This window comes from Pagrus major, chromosome 7 (genome assembly GCF_040436345.1).
Source record: "Pagrus major chromosome 7, Pma_NU_1.0".
In the NCBI taxonomy this organism is placed as follows: Eukaryota; Metazoa; Chordata; class Actinopteri; order Spariformes; family Sparidae; genus Pagrus; species Pagrus major.
This window is the reverse complement of record NC_133221.1, coordinates 12631862-12652903: the sequence shown is the minus strand read 5'-3', so window position 1 is coordinate 12652903 and position 21042 is coordinate 12631862. Positions and strand designations below refer to the sequence as shown.

At 43.0% G+C, this 21042-nt stretch overlaps 1 protein-coding gene across 1 annotated transcript; it reads left to right on the top strand.

Moving 5' to 3' along the window:
• The first annotated feature begins 3850 nt into the window (after positions 1-3850).
• zhx3b (zinc fingers and homeoboxes 3b) lies at positions 3851-20260 on the top strand. The gene is made up of 7 exons (XM_073470522.1): positions 3851-4140; positions 9852-10755; positions 10839-10946; positions 11051-12604; positions 13871-14608; positions 16878-17154; positions 19127-20260. Exons 2-7 carry the CDS (start codon positions 10018-10020, stop codon positions 19135-19137), a joined length of 3426 nt encoding a protein of 1141 aa, XP_073326623.1. The 5' UTR covers positions 3851-4140; positions 9852-10017; the 3' UTR covers positions 19138-20260.
• Positions 20261-21042: the final 782 nt, after the last annotated feature.

The window sequence follows — 21042 nt, the reverse complement described above, 5'->3', positions numbered from 1 at the left end:
CATCAGGCACAAAGTGTTTCCACAAACATCACATTATACTCATTAGCATTGTGGATTGTTTTCTCAATTAATCAGTTTTTTGTTGTTATTGTTTTGTCCAACTTACAGTCCAAAACCCAGAGATGTTTAAAATCATAAATACAAAAAAACCCACCAAAAAGTAATATGATTTGAGAGTCTGGGACCCCAAGAAGGCATTTATTAAAAAAAAAAAAAAGATTAGTTGATGATCAAAATAGTAGCTGACCAATTTTCAGTCAATAACTTTCTATTCGATTATTCGCCTTGTCACTGCAGCTTCATATGATGCATATCTCAAAAGGACGATAAGAGTCAACAGGTGTCTAATTTTAAAAACGAATGGCACAAGGCAACTAATGTATGAAGTGATCATCAGCCATCAGCTGAAGTATGATTAACATTCTGACGAAAACCTGAGATAAAAAAAAAAAAAAAGATTTTAATAAATAGAAATAAGATAACAGTAGTTTGCCAATATAATGCAGTTGGTATTGATGGGGCATGATGATGCAATGGTTAAACTTAGAAAAGAGATTAATTAAAAAACAAAAAGAAGAGAAAGATTTTGAAGCCCAGTCTGGTTTATTGTGTTGCTCCACAGTTCTCCCACAGGCTGTGACATGCTCTGTTATCTTGTGCAGTTTCCATGGCAATGTCAGTTTTTCTCCCCTCAATTTTCTTTAATTCTCAATATAATTCTCCGTATTATCATTATCAAGTGGCTTATATTAAGTAGACATTATATTCGGCATGACTTGCTGTCAATGCGTTGACTGAATTGATCTTTCTTTCTGTTTCTTTTTACAAACGTCCTTTAATGAGGAGCTGCAATGATTAAATGAATGTGTATACAACAATAACAACAACACGTCACTGCACTGGTGTTTGCCTTGTCAGGCATTTCAATAAATACCATAACACTTCATCATCTGTGTTTCTTTGGTGGCATGAAAACATATGCAGATGTTCAGTGGATGTGAAAGTAGTTGTGAAAGAGAAAAAATATTATTCTCATACTCAAATTTAGATTCCTTCTTTGGTATGTTTTCTCTAATCTTTTCTTATTTCACTTCTTCAGCCCTGTAAAGGTTATTTAATCCAACAATACTTAATTTTAAGGGGTAATACACTATTATGGTATTAAATAAACAAATCAAGCTGCAGGTTGTATTTAAAAGGAAAAAAAAAACACTAAACAAATGTATAAAATAATGACATTAATTAATAAAATGACCCTTCCTTTACATTGCATTGCAATGGACTCCTACCTGTCTTGAAGTGTTTCTGCAGTTATGCTCTTTGTCCTTCTTTCTGTTGTCCAGCAGAGGGCCTCCTTTAGTGAAAGTCATATCCTGCTCCATCCTCTTCTCATCAACACTCTGATGTGAGATAACCACTATTGCTTGACCTTAACTGAGTTATTGCTTAATTAAATGGTGTTAATGGAGTGATTTGGCTAATAATGTGATTAGAAGGCTTATGATGTAATGACTGACTTCTGAGTGATTAGGTTTAATGGAAGAAGAGAAAGTCTGTGAGGTTTTAACAGTGAAATTAAACTGGTTTTGATGCATGCCAGCAGGTTCACTGATGATCTCACATGTGGGAAATTAATCCAAAATAAATGTCAGTTAGAATGTGATGGAAATATATCTCAAACGGATGTACATTATTACGAAACAGGCATACAACATATTTCTCAGCTCTAAGACATAAGTATGTATTTTGTTGTGGTATCAGGTGTAAATAGGCCCGAATCTGTGGTTGTAAATAGATTCTTAACTCCCTAGATGTGAAATAGAGTAAGTGTATTTCAGTTTCTGCTTTGAATCTTAAAACTGACCCACTGAGCGTGACTCATTCAAGAAGATGTGTGGGATGTGTCATCATCTTTAATTTGAGTGTAATGGCATGCATTAATAAATGCGGCTTTATGGAAAATCAATAATAGTCCCAGAATAGTCTTATATGATGTGTTTGCAAAGCTCAGTAGTGAGTTTACAGGTACTTTGACACTGCTGTAGGTGTACGGGGGAAAGCTTTACTCCAATGAGAAGTGGTGGGAAGTAACAACATGTGCTCTTACTACTATAACTGAGAAGCTTTTTCATCTACATACCTTTTGTGGATGGCCCACACCTCTATCTAACATGCACTTTAATACAACAGCATGCAATGGCAGCTATTGTGCTATTTTATTATATCCATATAACTGTTTTTTACAGTTATTTTTTATGTTTTAAAATAAGTCTTCACCTGACTTTCCATCAGCGTGGGGTGAGTAGACAGTGACTGAATTTAAAAGGGGCACTATGTACTTTTGTAATTCAAACTTAGGATTTTCATATTTACAAAAGCAATGAGGACATGATACAAACTCAGAAATATTTATCTTTTCTATAACTGATAAACAAGCTGTGGCAGGGTCCGACAAATATAAACAAAGTAAAACAGTATCAAAGTTTATTCAGTCATTAAAACAAAGAGTTTGTTTATTTAGTTTGTTTAGGCATAAAAAGAAATCAGCTGATGAAGATCTTTATTCTAACTAACATTTCTTCCCCAAAACTAGATAGTGCACCTTTACATTTTTGGGTGAACTTATCAGCAAAGTCAAGTCACAGTATTTTTAAAATGTGTCATGCAAGGCTGTATTACCAACCGAGCAAAACAGGTAACTGTCTCAGGGGCCCTGAAAGAGCCTGTGTTCACCGTCTGTCCGCTGGACACTGTTTTAATCTTGTGGCCTGATCTTGTGATCATGTAGTGTATTTTTAAGAATAAAGTTTTGTTTCATGAAAAACAGAAACAGACAACCTTATTCCAGTATATACACTACTCAAAATGAGGGATATTGGGATATGGGTGCATTGAAGCATGTGCATGGATATGCAATAAAAGTCAAATAAAATGTGTTGCATTATTTTTAGGGGCCGATAATACTCGCAAAATAAAAATTCAGATGTCACAGAATAAACAATGAAAAATATCCCAATATCCCTAACTAATTTTGAGTAGTGATTACTATTATTGTTTTGGTGTGTTTGTGCTAAATATCTCATGAAGCTGCCATCTTTAGTTGACCTACTTGATGTGAACTTGGAGGCAACTGCAAGATTCATTAGCCTACATACTGAACATGTGAATGACCTGTCATATTTATTATTATTTTGTATATCAGTAGCTTATAGAGTCTCGATTTAAGACCCTTTTTAGGGGTGCTCAAGCACACCTAAATATCATTTCAGCACCCCTACAAATAATGAGAAACAGAAACAGAAAACCTTATTCAAAATTAGGTATATTTGGACATGGGTGCATATGTGCATGTGCATGGATATGCAATAAAAGTCAAATTAAATGTGTTACTGAGGGACTATTACTGTTTCTGTGTGTTTGTGCATCTATAGTTGACCTATTTGATGTGAACTTGGAGACAACTTCACTCCGGTTCATTAGCCTACATACTGAACATGTGAATGACCTGTCATATGTGTTATCATTTTGTATATTAGTAGCTCATAGAGTCTCAGGGATGTAGAGTAGGGGTTGGTGAGGGGGGGTGAATGCGGGCTAACTTTTGACATCATGTGTGTACTGTCTCTTTAAGAGAGGGGGTCACCTGGGACCGGGACAGGTGTGAGTTGCTCTAACAATCACGTTTCACCGGGACCGGGGAAGGTTTTCTGTCTCTTTCTCCAACATGACCACGACCCCCCCTGCAGAGCCGGGTCAGAGTCAGGACGGGATGTCTGACTCACTTCGGCTCTGCGCGCGGCGGAGCTCGAGCTCTCACGCCAACTCCATCGTCAGTGACGTCTGCGTCACGTGTCCGTCTCTTCCCTCGGCACGTCCGTCGTATTTTCCTCCCCTCCACTGCCTGCTTTAACACCGAGAGCCACTCGAAATAAACAAGCGCAAAAACAAGGGGGCCGTCGTGGGGACCGGCGTGGCTCCGGTGTCACGTTTATCACCAGCCGATGGACAGAGGGGGCTCCAGCCTATAAGTTACCATCAGTGAAGCCCGAACCTCCCGTCAGTCTCTGGCTCCACTCAGTCCATATCATTGTAAACTTTCTCAAATCCTCCGCCGCATACACCGAGCCCCGACAGAGCGAGGTGAGTGCGGTTTTATCATACACATTTACACAAGTGTTTCACCTTTCCCAAACTTGTGCGAGCTATTGTGGACAGCCTTACCTTTGCGGGCTGCGCTTTGGCTCAGCGGTGCTGCCCAGCTGCATGTCGCCTGCTTAAAATGGCGACAGCCAACGGGGGGGTGGGGGGGGAGAGAAAGAGTAGTTTTTTTTATTATTATTTTTTTATTATTAAGGCTGAGGGCTTGCCTTTTTCCTGCACTCTGAATCGGGTACAATATTTAAACCTATACGTGTAGACGAGCCCATTAAGTTGGGGCTCACTCCGCCTAACTTGAGCGGAAGATGAACACGCATCGTTTTCGGAAATGTTTGACGCGGCTCCGCTCAGGGACTCAGCGTTACGCTTCAACCAGAGCCGTTTTCACTAAATACCGCTAAATGTTCCCACGTTTGCAGAAACACTGTGTTCACAATTAGTAGAAACTAGATGTTGTCTGTGTATATTACAGAGTGACATGTTGGATTTTTCCCGTAAACAAAAGGCAGATGCTACACCAAGTCTCCAGTCTGTGCTGTGAATGAAGAAGTTAGACATAACTTTGACCTCCTGTGAATAATAATGTCTGTCAGAGTTGCTAATTTACTAGTCTTACTAGACCTTTTTTAATATTGTAAAATGTTTGTGCTCACCCTTTCCATAAACTCTCATGCTTTACTCCATGTTCCCAAACAGGCACTTATAAGTTTGCAAGCTGTTGCCATGGTTATTTATCATGTCAGTGTTGTCATGAGTGTGTGTGAGTCCAGGGATTAAGAGGAAAGCTTTCCCAGACGGCTACCGGTCAGTTTATGTCAGATGTCCACGTGAGTCCCGGCCATAGACAAGCAGCTTAATCCAGCCGTCACCTGCTGTACACCTTTTACTATTAGAAAAGGCCCATTTCCGTACTACTGTTGAGGATTTAAAAACCAAAACAAACCCACACAATTTGTCTATGTGTGATCAGCGGTACAAAAGTTTGTGTTATTATTGTTCTGCCTCATTTCGCTGTATGTCTTTTGTGTTGCTGTGGTGATGCTTGAGCTCAATGGCTGTGCATGTCAGTGAATAGTCTCGCTCACACACCCCCGTCACCGCCTCCCATCCCTCTTTCTCCTCGCTTTCTTTCCCTTAGTTTTTAGTTTTGCAGCTCAGACAGGTTAAGTTGCTCTGAAAGGTGGCTCGCACTTTTGCTCTTCTCGCATCTTGAGAGTCTTCTTGTTTCCCATTTTAAGCACCAAGCAATCTGATTTTGTGTGTCAGTCCCTCAGTAATTAGCATCCACCTCTCTGTGTTGACCTGTGTAATGACAATTTACTTCCAGATCTCAACCACAAAAACAGAATCAGCTGCTGCTCAAGAGCCTTTCTACAGTCCTGGCGTTGGTGGGGGGGAGGGAGAGAGCAGTGCGATCCACTCACACGTCCAGAGAGCGAGCAGGTTCGGGTCAGCAGCAGCAGCAGCAGCAGTAGCAGCCTCTTGCTCTGCTTGGCTGGTTAACAGCTTGTGATGTCAGCCATTTTAGGTTGGACAGCACAGAGCATGGTGCTCCGCCATTTTTCTCTCCCTCCCCACTCAGCAACCCAGTTTCAACGCATGCACTGGCAGTGGCCACAGCAATGCAGCCGTTCGCAACCCACGCAGCCATCCGCTCCTCTGACCTGAGAGCAGCCCAAATGGGACTGAGGAGCAGATGGAATGACGCTGTAGGAACACTGTCATTGAGGTTTTCTTATTGTTGCCAGAAAGAAGTTGTAGACGCACAAAAGGTGTGAGTGTTTCGATTGGAGAGTGAGGGAGCTGATTGACAGGAGGAGGGTAGTTGTCTGTTTTAAGGTGCGAGTAAATTAAGTAATGGGAAGGCGTTTGTGTTTTGGGATGGAAGAAATCACGGTGAAGAATTCCTGTTTTGCTACAGAGACTCGTAGGTGGCGAAGGGTTCGTGTTGTGGTGCAGTCTTGATGATAATCTTGACTACACTTGGGTATAGAGGTGATTCTTGGAATCCTATCTGAAAGATATCTGCCAGATTTTCAGCAGTGAATACAGGAGCTCTGCATGCTTCAGGCCACAGCAGGCCAAGGGGACGGGGCAGATGTCTGGACAGGGACACGGGCATGAGTTAACAGGAAGAGATGGCATCAGCTCCAGCCAATAACGTGCCTTGGCGACGGCGACCACACCTAGCTTGGAGACATCAACACCGCGTGAGGGAGGCACTGAAATAGGAGCAGGGCAGGGACTCTCCAAATACCACTCACAGGGGTGTGTGGAACAAACAAGTCCCGCTAGAGCCAGCGACTGGATGGCATAGGAGATGTATTAGTGTGTGTGTGTATGTGTGTTTACCCACACACATGTGCTTCAGAGAAATGAGCTGGTGGGAGAAAGAGAGGGGGTAGGAGGTGGTTGCCATGGGGACAGTAACACACCAGTGGCGCTGCCGACCTGTCTCCCTGGGCCAAACTTGCTCAGGGAGGGAGGAGAAGAAGGAGTGGAGGGAGGGAGGGGGAGGAAGAGGGTGCAGAGATGGTGGGAGAGGGCGGGGGAGTGAGTAAGGGAAGGAGGAAAAAAGACGAGAGAGGAAGCAAGGAAACAAGGACCGTTTTGCCTGTGTTGTACACCTATTTTCTGCTAAAGAGAGCGTTTGTTACACCTGAGTTCTCAGCTAGGTGTGGAGAGTAGTCGCCAGCGTGCAGGTATGCTATGCAGCCGTGCGTGCGTGCGTGCGTGCGTGCGTGTGTGTGTGTGTGTTTGTGTGTGTGTGTGTGTGTGTGTGTGTGTGTGTGCTATTATTGGCCTGCACTCAGAGGGATATATCCCAGGCCTAGACAAGAGTCAGGGCAGGGGATGAAAGGAGGTCATGCTGTGCTGAGCCATTGATGAGGCGTAGATAATATAGGTTATGAACTAAGAGAACAAAAACATTGTCTCTGTGTGTCACTGGGAGATCTCTGACTCTTACACACAGAAGAAAAAAAATGGCAGCCTCTCTACCTCAGTAAACAAGCCTCACACACAGGCATGCAGGCAGCCACCCCCGCACGCCACATACACACAAACGCGAGCACACATGCGCCCCCGCCCACCCCACCCCACCTCGCTTCTCTCTGCACTCTCACAGGAAACCCACACATGCAAATGCTGACACGTGTAACAGACGCCGACCCATCATCACCACATGGTCAGTCAATGTATGTGCGACATTCAGATTAAAGTTACTGGCCAATGCCCTCATACCAGTGAGCCAACAGGACTCATGTGAGCCTGGCATCGCTGAGACTCACTGATGATAGCTCAGCTTGCTGTGTGTATTGTTTCTCCTCACCTGTACAAGGCCTCTGCTGGCTACTCTCACAGCTTTTGTCTGCAGAGGTGTTCACACAGTTGTGGTTCTTGATTTTACCACATGCCATCAGTGTGTGATGTGAACTTTGTAGCCACTGGCGAACTACGTGTCAGCCTGTCGATATGCACAGATGGGACTTTATACCTTGTGACACCTTATGTGTTCACTATTTGTCTTATTTTGAGTAAGTATTATGCATGAGGCAGTGTGTGGACACATACAGACACTGTAACTGAACTTCAGGTTATGTCCACTGGCTGAAGAGCTCGGGTTGGAACATTCCAGGCTTGCTTGCTTGTGCAGCGAGCGAGCGAGCGAGGGAGGAGGAGGGAAGGACTGTGTGATTGTAGTTTGGAGCAAGAAGGGGGTGTTGAAGAGAGGGGGTTAGCAGGGTGGGGTGGTGTTGGCTGACTGGAGGGGGGTATCGGAGGAAAAAATTCCTTACTGAAACACCTCAGTGCTTCCTCCACGACAGTTAACACCCCTCCTTCACCCCAAACCGGCTGCCCATCCCCCACCAGCCTCTCCCGTTCGCTCTCACATCTCCTCTCCTCTCCTCTCGCCTGCCCACCCACACCCAACAGAACCACGTGATGGATGGCTGAGGCTTGCCCACCCATAAGCCTTTGTGTTGGTCATGTGACCAGCCTGCCTTGGCAGAGCGGTGCCCCCTGATGCAGAACTGAATGGCAGGGGAGTAGGAGGGGTGCACACAACAGCCCAAGAGAAGGGCAGTTACTCTCTCTGGGGGGTGCACAGGGGAACGACGGGCATCACGTTCCCTGCACAGTAGCAAACTTCATTTGCCTGTTAACCCCTCACACTCTGATCCAAAGAGAGGTGTAGCCTTCTAAATAACTAATTTGATGCGACTCCAGTTAAGTTAAAAGTGCGTAGACTGTATATAAGCTGCGCATTAAGTTACCTCAAAGTTCTGCATTGACTCAAACTGAAACTGAGGTTGCAGGCTTTTGAATGCAGGAAAGTGATCTCTGTATACTTTCGCTCGGATAGTGTGTGAAAAGCCATTTGTCACACACCCCAGTCCTGTGAGGGTTAACTTGGCTTTGAGCTAATGTACCATGACCTTTCTGTTGCAAAGCGAGGCTGTGTGCAAGTGCGTTTGTAGGTAAAAGCTTGAGAGAGGCTTTGCCATTGAACAAGTTATATTTCAGTGGAAAAAGGGACAGTTTATTGAACGCTGCTCACCTGACAGAGCTGGTGGCAGGCTTCATGCACAAAGAGGTCTGAAACAAGTCCCAGAAAAAGGTTTGTATGGGACTGGTCTGTTTGTGCATAATAAGGGAAGGATTATTTTAGATTTGGGGTTCCTACCAGAAAAGCTGCATTTGTCAAGTATCTTTGCATAGGGATAGAGTCCACTTTTGAAAGCTTTTTAGGTTTTTCCTGTAGGACTTCTTTGAGCCGTTGAACTTTTTGTGAGCTCTTGCTGCTCCGTGCATGAGGTGTCATGTCAGTGCAGAGTGATTGGGAGAGTAATTGCCCTAGAGCTGTCCTCCAATACTGCATCACTACAAGGAGGGAGCAGAGGGTGGGGGAAACTCCTCCACAGGAAGCTTCGCCATTTTGTATAGAGACAAGGGATCTAGAGGTGAAGTCCAAATGTGAAGATTCACATTCTCATGCCCGTCTGTGCATTTCTATCTGTGCTGCTGTTGGCAGAGAACGCCATTTTTCCAACTAACCTCTGTTGAAGCACCCACTTGCACAACATCTTGTCAAGTAGCTCCTATGTTAAGCAACACGTTCACGAGTGAGTATTTCTGTGGCAATCTTTGTAAAGGTGTCCAGTGAAGCTACAGAGGCTCTGGATGAGAAAGAAAATACAGAATGTGCTCTCCCCGTGGGGGTGTGTCTGAACGAGGGGAAGTGAGACAGAGTTGTGTGGGGGAGGGGAAAGAAGGGGGTAGGACAGGAGCTCTCCCCAAAAGCCTTCAGTGCAGAAGCAGACTGAGCTTGTTTGAAAACCCTCATAAAAGAGATAGCCTTGAGTTTCATTGGGCAGGAGAGTTGAGTTTTCTTTGTTTTTAAATTAAAGATTCATGAGCAACGCCTGATTTTAAAGGCTTCAGCTGAATTTTTTCCAAAACCCTATTGATAATCACCTGGAATCTAGCTATGCACGATTTTCGTCCAGCTGAGAGGAAACCGGCTTGTTCTGAGTAGCGTAAGATATCCCATCCTTTTTCTTCTTCCAATCTGTTGCCCCTCTTCCGTCTCTTCCCTTATGTGTGCTTGACTTTCAGGAGTTTAAGAAACTAACCAAACCTATCCAGCTTGAACTACTGAACTAAAATGTGTTGCCCTCTCTCGTTTCCAGGTTTTCCCTCAAAGTTGCAGTGAGAACTACAAGCGGACCTATGGACACGTCCCATTGTCCTCCTTCCCCCGTGCCTGGTCTATAGTCAACCAGAGAACGACCCATATTCTCACTCACACCCCATTCTCAGCCATTTGACCGACCCTCCCCACCCTGTGGTCACACCATGGCGAGCAAGAGGAAGTCTACTACGCCTTGTATGATCCCCAGCAAGATCATACGTCCAGCAGAGGAGGCTGAACGGGACTCTCCTATTCTTCTGCATCAATCAAGGATATCTAGCGGACATAGTCCCTTCGACCCCGGAGAGTCTTCCAAACCAGAGGCAGGGGACGCTGTTAAAGACGGTGCTGGCACTTACACCTGTAAGCCTTGTAACTTTGAAACCCACGACCTTAACTTGTTCTTGGATCACGTGTACTCTGGGCACCCAGACTTCCGTGCAGACCCCAGCTTCTTTTGTGTGAGCTGTGGGGTTTCCGCGCCCAAGTTTGAGGGGCTGGCCCTGCATAATGCCAGGGTACACCCCAGCACGTTGAACACGACTCTGCAGCTGAAGAAGAGGGACAGGAGAGTAGTGGTGGAGCAGAATCTGGTGACTGGGGCAGAGGCAGGGAAGGATAGTGAGATTTCTATCACCAAAACCCCAATTATGAGGATGCTGAAGGGCAAATCAGAACCGAAACGGATAGTGGTGTCCCATCCAGTCTCTGACGATACTCCTTCAGACCCACATTCTATCTCTGCCTCTAGAGAGACTGAGAGAAAAGAGACTACTGCAGTGACAGTCACCCATGTTCCCACAATTGTCCACAATGGAACAACTAAGGTCACTCTACCCCCAGGGATCCAGATTGTGAATGGTTCTGGAGCATTACCAATGCTGAAGACTCCCATCACACAGGTTGGTGGTAGTTCTTTCTGTCTCCAAATATTGTTGTTTTGGAAAAGTCTGTTTTGATTTGACTTTTAAATCTATCTCTACAGGTGGTCTCAGTTGTTCAAAACAAAAGCCTTCATCAGTCTGCACCAATTACAGCCTCCTCAAATATTTCATCCAATTCCTCATCTTCTTCCTCAAAAAATCTCCCCAAGGTAATTTGTTTAGCGTAATTTTTTGTGTCCCAGTGTCATGAAGGTAATCAGATATTAAATTAAGTAATAATCTCTCTAACTGCTCTCACATTTTTCATTTCCAGGTGATGATCCCTCTGAGCAGCATCCCTACCTACAGTGCCTCCATGGACTCCTCTTCCTTCTTAAAGACCTCCTTCAGTAAGTTCCCATACCCCACAAAGGCTGAGCTCTGCTACCTGACCGTGGTCACAAAGTTCCCTGAAGAGCAGATCAAGATCTGGTTCACAGCCCAGAGACTTAAACAGGGCATCAGCTGGTCTCCGGAGGAGATCGAGGAAGCCAGGAGGAAGATGTTCAACACCATCATCCAGACTGCACCCTCTAGCTCACATAACCAGGCCCAGAGGCACCGTAGCCCAGCCCAACACACAATCACGGTCCTGCCTGCCTCACTGGGGGCTACTGGGATCCCTCATATCCTGCAGGGCTCTCTTGTGAGCCAAGGAGGGGTTATCGTCACACAGCCTATGATGGCAAACGGTATCCAGGTTAGCAGTGCTCCGGTGGCCCTGGCCGTCACACCTAAGCCGCAGGCAGCAGCACGCCCCATGATGCAGGCCCGACCTGCTGCAGCCCTGGTGGCAGATAAAGGTATAAGCATGGTAGTGGGGACTGTAGGCAGCAGCATTACTGGGAGCAACATCATCAGCAGTAGTAGTAGTCGGATTGGGGGAGGTGGCACTGGCAGTATTATTACTAGCAGTGAAGCTAGTGTCATCAACCTTAGTCTAGGAAGCAGTAATCATAATTATGCTAAGGCGAGCAGTGTCAATGGTAAACACAGCAGTGCTAATGCAGACAGCAATGACAAAAGCAATAGTCACGTTACCAGCCATGCAAATGCTAAGAACACTGATATCAGCAAAGCCAACAACACCAGCAATGTGCAGAGTGACAACAAAGAAAGCAAAAACAACACAGACACTAAATCTAGTAACAATAATAGCAAAACAGGCAGCAGCGGACAGAAGAGCAAAGGTACCAACAGTAGCAGCAACAAAAATAACCCAACCAGCACAAGCACAACTGATGTCGAGTCCACCACCAGTGACTCTCCAACCGTCAAAATGGAGGAGGCTTCTTCCCCTGCCTCAAAGTCTTCTTCCCCCGCTCCTGGCTCGCAGACACCTGTCAACGCATTCCTGGACCCCAACTTCTATAAAGGCAAGAAGTCGCAAGGGCAGCTCAACGCTCTCAAGGACAGTTTTCAGGTCAGCCAGTTTCCCGACCAGGAGGAAGTTGACCGACTAATCGCTCTGACCGGGCTGACCGTACGAGAAGTCCGTAAGTGGTTCAGCGACCGGCGCTACCACTTTCGCAACCTCAAGGGTTCACGCTCCATTACAGGTGGACAGAATAATAAGTCTGGCTCTACAGCGGGAGCAGGGAGCGGGTCAAGTACGCCAGGGAGCGGCTCCACTGGCAGTGCCCACCCTGTTGATTTGTCTGAAAATAGCAGCAGCTCTGGTGCAAAAACACCCCAGCACAGCTCTGCACCCGTCAGCCCAACAGCATCACAGACTCCGACCTCTCCCACCACACCTTCCCGCCGACACCCCAGACCCCCTTCTCCTGATTTCACAGCTATCCGTTACAAGGAGAGAGAACCACATCAGGTGAGACTCTGCCCTTACTTTTACATTGTGATTTATCAGTTATAGGTCTGCAACTGACGACTGAGGCTTGCAGCTTGAGGCTACTTTAGCCGCTGCTCATATAACACACCCGACTCTCTAACTGTAGTGTTAGCAGTCGAGTCAGAATAAAATAATATCCCTGATTCTGCTGTATTGATTAGAGCCCAACCTATACTAGATTTTTGAGGCTGATACTGATATTGGGAGTGAAAAAAAATCGCTATATATATATGTTAATGTATATTTGTCTGTATACACATGTTTACACTGATCCCTCAAATGTGGTTACAAAATACTTTGGTTGGTAGGATATTTTAGTTTAATAATCCAAAATTACCCCTAGCATCTATCCCTGGACAACATATAAGCTGATACTAATATATTTGGGATACTCGACTATCAGTTGACCTACGTATATATCAGTCAAGCTCTAGTATTGATTTTGAGTCCAACAGTGTTAGTGGAGCTAAGCGCTAAATCGGTGGTGAACGCTTTAAATCAGTCAATTGTTGACTCTATAAAAAACCCTAAATCAGTGATAAATGTCCTTATTCACTTTCAAATGTCATTTTGTCTGACCAGCAGTCTTGAACCCAAATATAATTAGTTTACAATGTAGAACAGAGAAAAGCAGGAAATCCACCCATTGGAGAAGCTGGAACCAGAGTACATTTTGCATTTTTGCTTGATATTTGACTCCAATTTATATTCAAAAATCAAATCTGTTGCTGATAGGCCTGGGCTGGGATGTTTTATCATTATTGTGACTGATTTTGTATGTCTTTTATATCAAGATCTTCCTTGCTTTTAAAGGCTGTATTAAAGTGAAGTGATGTAATTTTTTGAACTTATCATATTTGAACTTGTTCTAATACTTGCCTTTACCCACGTAGTTATTATATCCACATTACTGATGATTATTCATCAAAAACCTCCTTGTTTTAATAATTATAGTGCTACTAGTCATTCCTACAGTATTATCACAATATCAATATCGAGGTATCTGGTCAATATTGTGATATTTGATCTTGTTCCCCATTCTTTATATTTTGAAATCTCCTTCACAAATGTTAAGATATAAATTGTGTGTTGCAATATAACCATAAAATATCTCGATATTATTTTCAGGCTATATCACCCAGCCCTTGTTGCTGATTAGTATTTCTTGTTGATTGACCAGTCGATTAATCAAATAATCTATTTAGTTCTACTCAATTCTTCCTGGTATTCCTGTCTTATGTTTAGGTAAAAGCTCTCGAGGCCAGTTTTGCCCTGGACCCTGACCCGCCAGGAGAGGAAGTGGACCGACTGCGATGTGAGACCAAGATGACGAGAAGGGAGATCCATGGCTGGTTCGCTGACCGGAGGAAGAGAGTGGCAGCTGAGAAAAAGAAAGAGGAGGCGGAGCGGACGTTGCGAGAGGAGGATGAGGAGATGGAAGTCGATGGGGAGGAAAGAAAGAAAGAGGACAGTTCAGGAGAACTCAAAGTCAACCCTATTAAAATAAATCTGAAGATGCTGAAGGTGACAGAGGCCAATGGGAAAGCAGAGGGTGAAGGGTTGGATAGCCTCAATTTACCGCTTCAATCTAGCAGCACACCTACATCCTCCCCAGGCCCCACCCCATCCTCCACCCCTAAACCATCCCAATCCTCCACCCCAACACCCAAACCATCCAACTCCCCTAAACCCACAGCCATCCGAGGTAAGAAGACAGTGGAGCAGCTGCAACTGCTCAAACAAGTCTATGCCCGTACCCAGTGGCCCAGCGCTACTCAGTATGATGAACTCATCACAGCTACGGGACTGCCCAGACCTGAGGTAGTGCGCTGGTTCGGGGACTGCCGTTATATGCAGAAGAACAGCCAGCTCAAGTGGCTAGAGGAGCACCAGAACATGGCTATGGAAGAGGACCTCCAGAAGGGGAACTCCCAGATCCTCCAGGCCCACCTCGACAGCCACGGCAGGCTGGAGGACTCACAGGTATTTAAGACAAAGTAATATTCACACATTTCTTAGAGCAGTTTAACAGCTCTGATTAACTGAAACCTGAGGAGCAGCTGCTGATCACTGCGTAGAAGCGAGAGAAAGCATGCTTCTTCTCATGAAAGAGAGGCTATTTAAAGAAGCTAACTATGGGAGCTAATGTAACAGCTAAGCAGAGGATGCCATTAATGTTTACATCTCCAGCATGAGCCACTTGTCCTTGACGGGATGCTTGCCTCATCCTGTGATGTGTAGTGTAGTTCAATAGAAAGAAAATAATTCCTGCATGAAACTGCTCACAGCTATGTCTGTGGATGCCATCTAATGTTCTATCTAATTTCAATATAATCGAGAGAAGGCCGACATTGGTATCAACTGTCCCTTTTGGATACGCAGTTATGTTTGCCTTAACTAACTGCTCTGCAACAGAAAATGTACTTATGTACTAACCCTCCAAAAGGTGTCTCTTCTTTACACTGACACTGTACTTTTTTAGGCTTTGAGAGACAATTCTAGTTGTTCTTTTGTGTGTTAAACACAAAATATTTTGTGGGATTACATGCATGACCGTGCAGCTGCACAAATGCTAAAAAAAGCATTGAATTTTAAGTCTTAATTGTATACGTGTGTATCAGGGGCAGCAGGATGCTCCTCAAATCAGCTCCATTAATCAATTTTTGCAGCTTTTCATGTGATTGATTTCCATGAATCATTTTGTTTCTCCACTGCAAAACAAAGTATCAGTTTTGTTGGCTATGTTTTGTTGATGTTTAAGTTATATTGTAATCATAAAAGTTGCACAAAGGCAGATTAAAATAAAATATTTCATCCAGTTTGTGCAAGAATTGGGCTGCATGCACTTTTGTTTCCCGCACAATAATTGCTTAGAGGATTGTGTGCTGGGTCATAAATAGCTTAACAGCACCTGTACCCTGGAACACTTTTATCAGAGTTTTCATCAGAATTTCAAACGCGGCTGCATAAAATGAAAGGTTTTTATTATATTCAGGATTCAGAGTGCCTTAGGATTTTCCCGTCGGCCTGTTTGACTCAAAAGAGCGCCATTGTTTGCGGACTGTGACTTAAAAAAAAAAAAAAAAAACGCTTTCTCCTTGCTGCTTATAATAAAGCAAAGATTCACACTCTCACTTGACTGAAAAATATTTATTCAAGTTTCTGATATGCTGCCTGAGGAGAGGTCCTTAGGTCAAAACATGTGTTATGTTACAGCTATTATGTTAATTTTGTTCTCTATGTGACACTTGTTGATTTGTGTCTATCATAGGAAGCACAGAAAAATATCATATCTATATTTTTCAGCTAAGAAGGTTAAAGTTGTCTATGTTTTTTCTCACTGGGCCACATTTGAAGTCCCTTTTCCTTCCAATGTAATTGACATAAGTATCTACTGTATGTAAGATAAGATAATCTTAATTGATCTCAAGTGGGGAAATTAAAGTGTCACAGTGGCAAAGTAGTACAAAAGAAGTGGGGAAGTAAACCAGAAGATACAGTATGAGCATTTACTATGTATAATATAAAGGAGCAAGAGGTACTAAATGCATCATATAGAAATAGTAAATATAACATGTTCACTTACAAGATAGATGGTCGGATAACTCTTTCTTTAATTCACTGTAAATAGATTTCTCTGATTATTCCCTATGGATACATTATTTGTCTGCCTGCACATCGAGGTCAGTATATCTGGCAAGCTGTGAAAAAAGGTGTTTAATTGTTATTTATATTTTTACTGCCAAGTGACACTAGAGAAACAGCTGAATGATATAATCTCCTCCTTTTTGATGGCTTGATCTCATTTATTTAATTAATATCCACAAGAGCATTCTTTGTTGACTCTGCCTAATGCATCCAAGTGTCTCTGGCAGCTTTCAGGGCTGGATGATTAGATTATTACCACATAAAAATAAACATTGAATAGATAAAAATAGATAATGTGATATAGAAGGTATAAATATACGAGTATGGACATTTCTGCATCCACGAGTATATAAGATATGAGATACCAGCAGTAATAATGTTTGGTGTTATTGTGCACACTATCCTAAGGCCGATTGCCCTATTTTATTTCCATTTCAAGCCTTTATGATCATCTTGATAGTGTTTACACCTAAACTTTAAAGTTCAGTTAGCTGACTTTGACTCTCTCCTAATTTTGCTTTTGTTTCGCTGTCTTTCGGGTCAAACCTCTGCATGTCTGTCCTTTTGACATGATAAACTAACACAGATTATTCTCCATGCACAGTTGCAGGAACTGGCTGAGGCCAGTGGTTTATCAACGGACTTGGTGCGACATTGGTTCTCCACCAAGGCGTCTTCGCCTCAGATGGAACAAACTGTTGCTGCTCAGGCAGCAGGACCAGTTGCACCAGGTGCAGCAGCTGAGGCACGAACAACAGGATCCTCCCCTCTGGAGCCGCAGCCAGGAGGAGGGACGGAGGAGAAAATGGAGCAGTCGGTGTGTGGCGTTGCAACGGAAGTGGAGGAGGTCAACGCTGACAAGACTGTGAATCCTACTAAAGGTAGTCTTCATGTTTGGGATAGTCTGTAGTGTGATACATACACGCACGGTGTCTGCAGGTCCTTTTTAAAAATATCTTAAATTATATTGTATAATCATTAGGCCTTAAAGGGGCTCTATGTAACATTTTGTAGCTATTTACATGTAATATTCACTTTCTTATCAGCCATATGTGAGCGGATTGTAACGTGGCTTTAAAATTTAGACCTTCCCCGTCTCTCTCGGTTGCCTTCACAAGCCTGTGGACGGCCTTAGCCTTTGTTGAAGTTACTTAATGCTGGACTGTGGATTTCTTTGTGAAGGACTGAGGTCCGATTTTCTGCGACAGATCAGGATGTGACTTTATGCGCGTTCTCTCAGTCTGTCTCTCTCCGCTAACAGAGAGCAACAGTAGCTAACGTTAGTTTAGAAACAGAGTCCGCTAACATAAACTAACGGCCAGCTTCCAGCACAACACAGAAGTTCCACTGTGCCCCTTTAACAGTCATTAAGTAGTTGAGAATTTGAATTTCATCTAATTTCATTCATTTATCTTGTAGTTTCTTTTTGTCAAAATGAGTCCAGCTTGTGAAAGTCCACATTTTTGATGTTACAAATCTTTAAAACTACTTATGAACATGATACTTTCCTTTTACTTAATACTTCCACTTACCTTTTTGGAAAATATAGTAAGCCTAACTGACTCTAATAACCATATTGCTACGTGAAATCTACCTCTACAAGAAACGACATATATGCAACATACCTTTACACTTGACCTGCAATGACTGACTATGAAAAAGTGGATTTGTCCAGAAATCCATCTTTAATGCAAACAAAATTATCCTGAGAAGGTCTTCAAACAATCAAATGAAAGTGTCTGATACCTGTAGACACCCTGATAACTTTGGGTATAACACTTTTGTATAAGCAGACAAGGGATGCAACTAACAATAATTTTTATTATTGATTGAACTATCAATGATTTTCAACAATGTTACAAAACAGTAAAAACAAAAGGTCATGTTTTGTCTGACAGAAGAGCGTTTGTTGTGAGATATGCAGCAAATTGTCCTATTTGAGCAGTTGGAACCAGAAAACATTTGGCAATTTTCACCTAAAAATGTCTGAAATCGATTATTAGAATAGTTGCCAATTCATTCATTTTCTTTGGATCAGCTAATCAACCAATCAACCAATCGACCGATTTGTTGCAACTCTTGTCTGTTCTATAAGAGAACGTGAAGGAGAATTGCCTAAAATCCCTCCAGGTTTGAAAAATGGCATTCTTCAGGCAGGGATTACAAGAACGAGTAACAGTAATGTGTATCAATGACATTCATCCTGTACAAGGCCCATCTGTTACACAAATATAATGAATCAGACGAGGTCAGACACATTAATTCCTTCATAGAGTATCTACAAACACTGTGGTTAACGGTCTAATAACACGCTCTAATGTGATATGATTTAAAGAAAGATAAAAGAGAAAAAAGCATAAAAATGTTCACACAAAAGAAAAACCAGCAATATTCAGTGAAGGCCTTCGGACATAGATTGGACCTGGTTTATGTCTGCAAACCATGTGGAAAGTATTAGCTTGATAGGAGACTTTAGGGCTGTTGTAAGGACGAACTTAAATAATGTGTCGGTAGAGAATTCAAAATTTTGGACTGTCTGCAGATTTGACTAAAACTGAGTTTGGGAAGCACAAGAATGAGGCTCTATGGGTTACCATTTAGGCGTTAGTGTGAGTTGTTCATTTGTAAATCTGGCTCTTAAATGTTGATAAATAGAGATGAATCATAACTGTAACAATTGTCTCCCAGGTAAAATGCACATTGATCTCAATTATGAGTAATCAGATGTGTTGTGGCAGGAGAACAAAGACGTCTGACACCAGTACACTGCGTATAATCATGAAGGAAATTCGCGCTTTTGGAGCCTGCTGTCGGGGTGATGTGTTTTAAATTTCTTCTTCTTCATTACCGCAGGAACCGACTGAAGAGGCCTTTTGTCCGAGGATGGAGTTCACAACGCAGGTGGTCTTGGAGGGAAAGACGGCAGATGCGGTTGTAACAGGATCACTGGATGGAAATGGACCTTGAAACCATACTCCCCGATCCCTCCCCCTCCTTCCCCTTCACACCCCAAGAGGTAGGGATGACCTCCCCCTCTAAATGAAATGGACACTAAAGCCACTAACGCCCCTTCTCACTCTCGCCCTCCATCTCCATCCATCCACTCTCTGACCTCCTCCTCCCATCGTGTCCCCCCCTGCGCTGCACAGACCTTCACCCGTCGGCCATTTTCCCTTCAGAAGGAAGTTCCAGTAGAGAGTGCAGTGGTGGGTGTGGTGGAGGAGAGAAGGGGCAGGGCTGACAGCGTTTTTCTGCCGCGTTTGTTCCACCTGCCTGCTGTGATTGGAGAAACGAAGGGCGAAAAAAAGGGAGGAAGAAGAAGGAGGAGAAAAAAAGGGAGAAGATGGAGACCTCAGCAGATGTTGATCAGGAGTTGATGGGGGTTTGGTTTGGACATTTATCGACCGAACACCCTCGGACCAGGATCAGCTAAGCGTTCAGAGACTGCTCGTAGATTGTTTTGGGGGTACGAAAACTGCACAGCTCTTTGCTACAGGGTGCTTGCCGAGGCCTTAAAGTAAACGAAACAACCCTTGTTTTTTTATCATCTTCATGCTCCTTTTTCCACCAACTTGCACTCATACACTTTGACTTCATGCTCGCAGCTTACTTTAAATGTGCTAGCTCGGCTGTTCAGCATCTTATGTGAAACACAGCACTGATCATCTCTTTAGGTTTTTTTCTACTCACTTTTTATTTCTTATCTGTACATAATGTTCAGTTCTGTCATCCAAAGAAGGCAAGCACCCTGTTGTGTTTGAACAACAAAAGGTGACACAATATCGTAGACTATATGGAATCTGGTTTGTGTTGTAGCATCAAGTGCTTCTTTACGTCACTGACGTGTACGTGCATCTTGTTTTTATGGGACTTTCCTACAAAATAAATCTGACTGTAAAAGAACTGTGAACTTTCTGGAGTTCCATACTTAGGATTGATGTATAATTTTTACAGATGGTATTTGCAGAATAAACAGAATGTAATAAATGTGTGGCTTCGAGTGTCATTGGGCATCTTCCTCATGGTGTATGATAACAGGAGGGTGGTGGTCCTACAAAAAAAAATATCACTGATTCAAATAATCAGAAAAAGCTGAATCTCAGATATAATGATCAGTCAGGCTGATAAACAGTTGACAGTATATACATACATGCAATATATGTATTACTTGCTGTTATTTGTGCTTTTAATACTTAAGTACATTTAATGTCAGAAACTTTCTCAAGTACTACTTGTATAGGTGACTTTCACGAAGAAATATTTTAACATGTCTTTTACTCGAGTAAAACTTTTGGATATGAGTCTATATATTATCTTTGTGATACGATGTAAGTGTTCCTGGTTTTAAAGGCTGCATTATAAATTTCATTTTCTGACCTATTTATCAAAAATCTGTTAATATTTTATGAAAGTACCAAAAGTCATCCCTACAATATTGTTGCAGTGTTGATGTTGAGATATCAGATGAAAAATACTCTCATTTGATTTTGTCGCCGTCGTAGCGTTTGTGAAGTGCTTTTGAGGAGATTTCAAAATATCGAGATACAGCCTAAAAAATTCACCCAAAAATGAAACTTAAGTCATTATCTACTCACCTCCTTCTACTTCACAAAACATTTTTGGAGCTTCACAGAAAATCGGTGTTGCTAAACAACTGAAGCAGACCAGGACTAGTTTAAAAACTTAAAAACAACCTGAAAAAAACAAAATATAAATGGCTCCATACAGATTGTCCAATAAAATCCAAGTCTCTTGAAGCCCCGAAATCC

Coding starts and splice junctions, on each gene's coding strand:
- zhx3b (XM_073470522.1), top strand. CDS start 10,018: ATGGCGAGCAAGAGGAAGTCTACTACGCCTTGTATGATCCCCAGCAAG. Junction 10,947..11,050: donor CCTCAAAAAATCTCCCCAAG/GTAATTTGTTTA, acceptor TTTCATTTCCAG/GTGATGATCCCTCTGAGCAG. Junction 12,605..13,870: donor AGGAGAGAGAACCACATCAG/GTGAGACTCTGC, acceptor TCTTATGTTTAG/GTAAAAGCTCTCGAGGCCAG.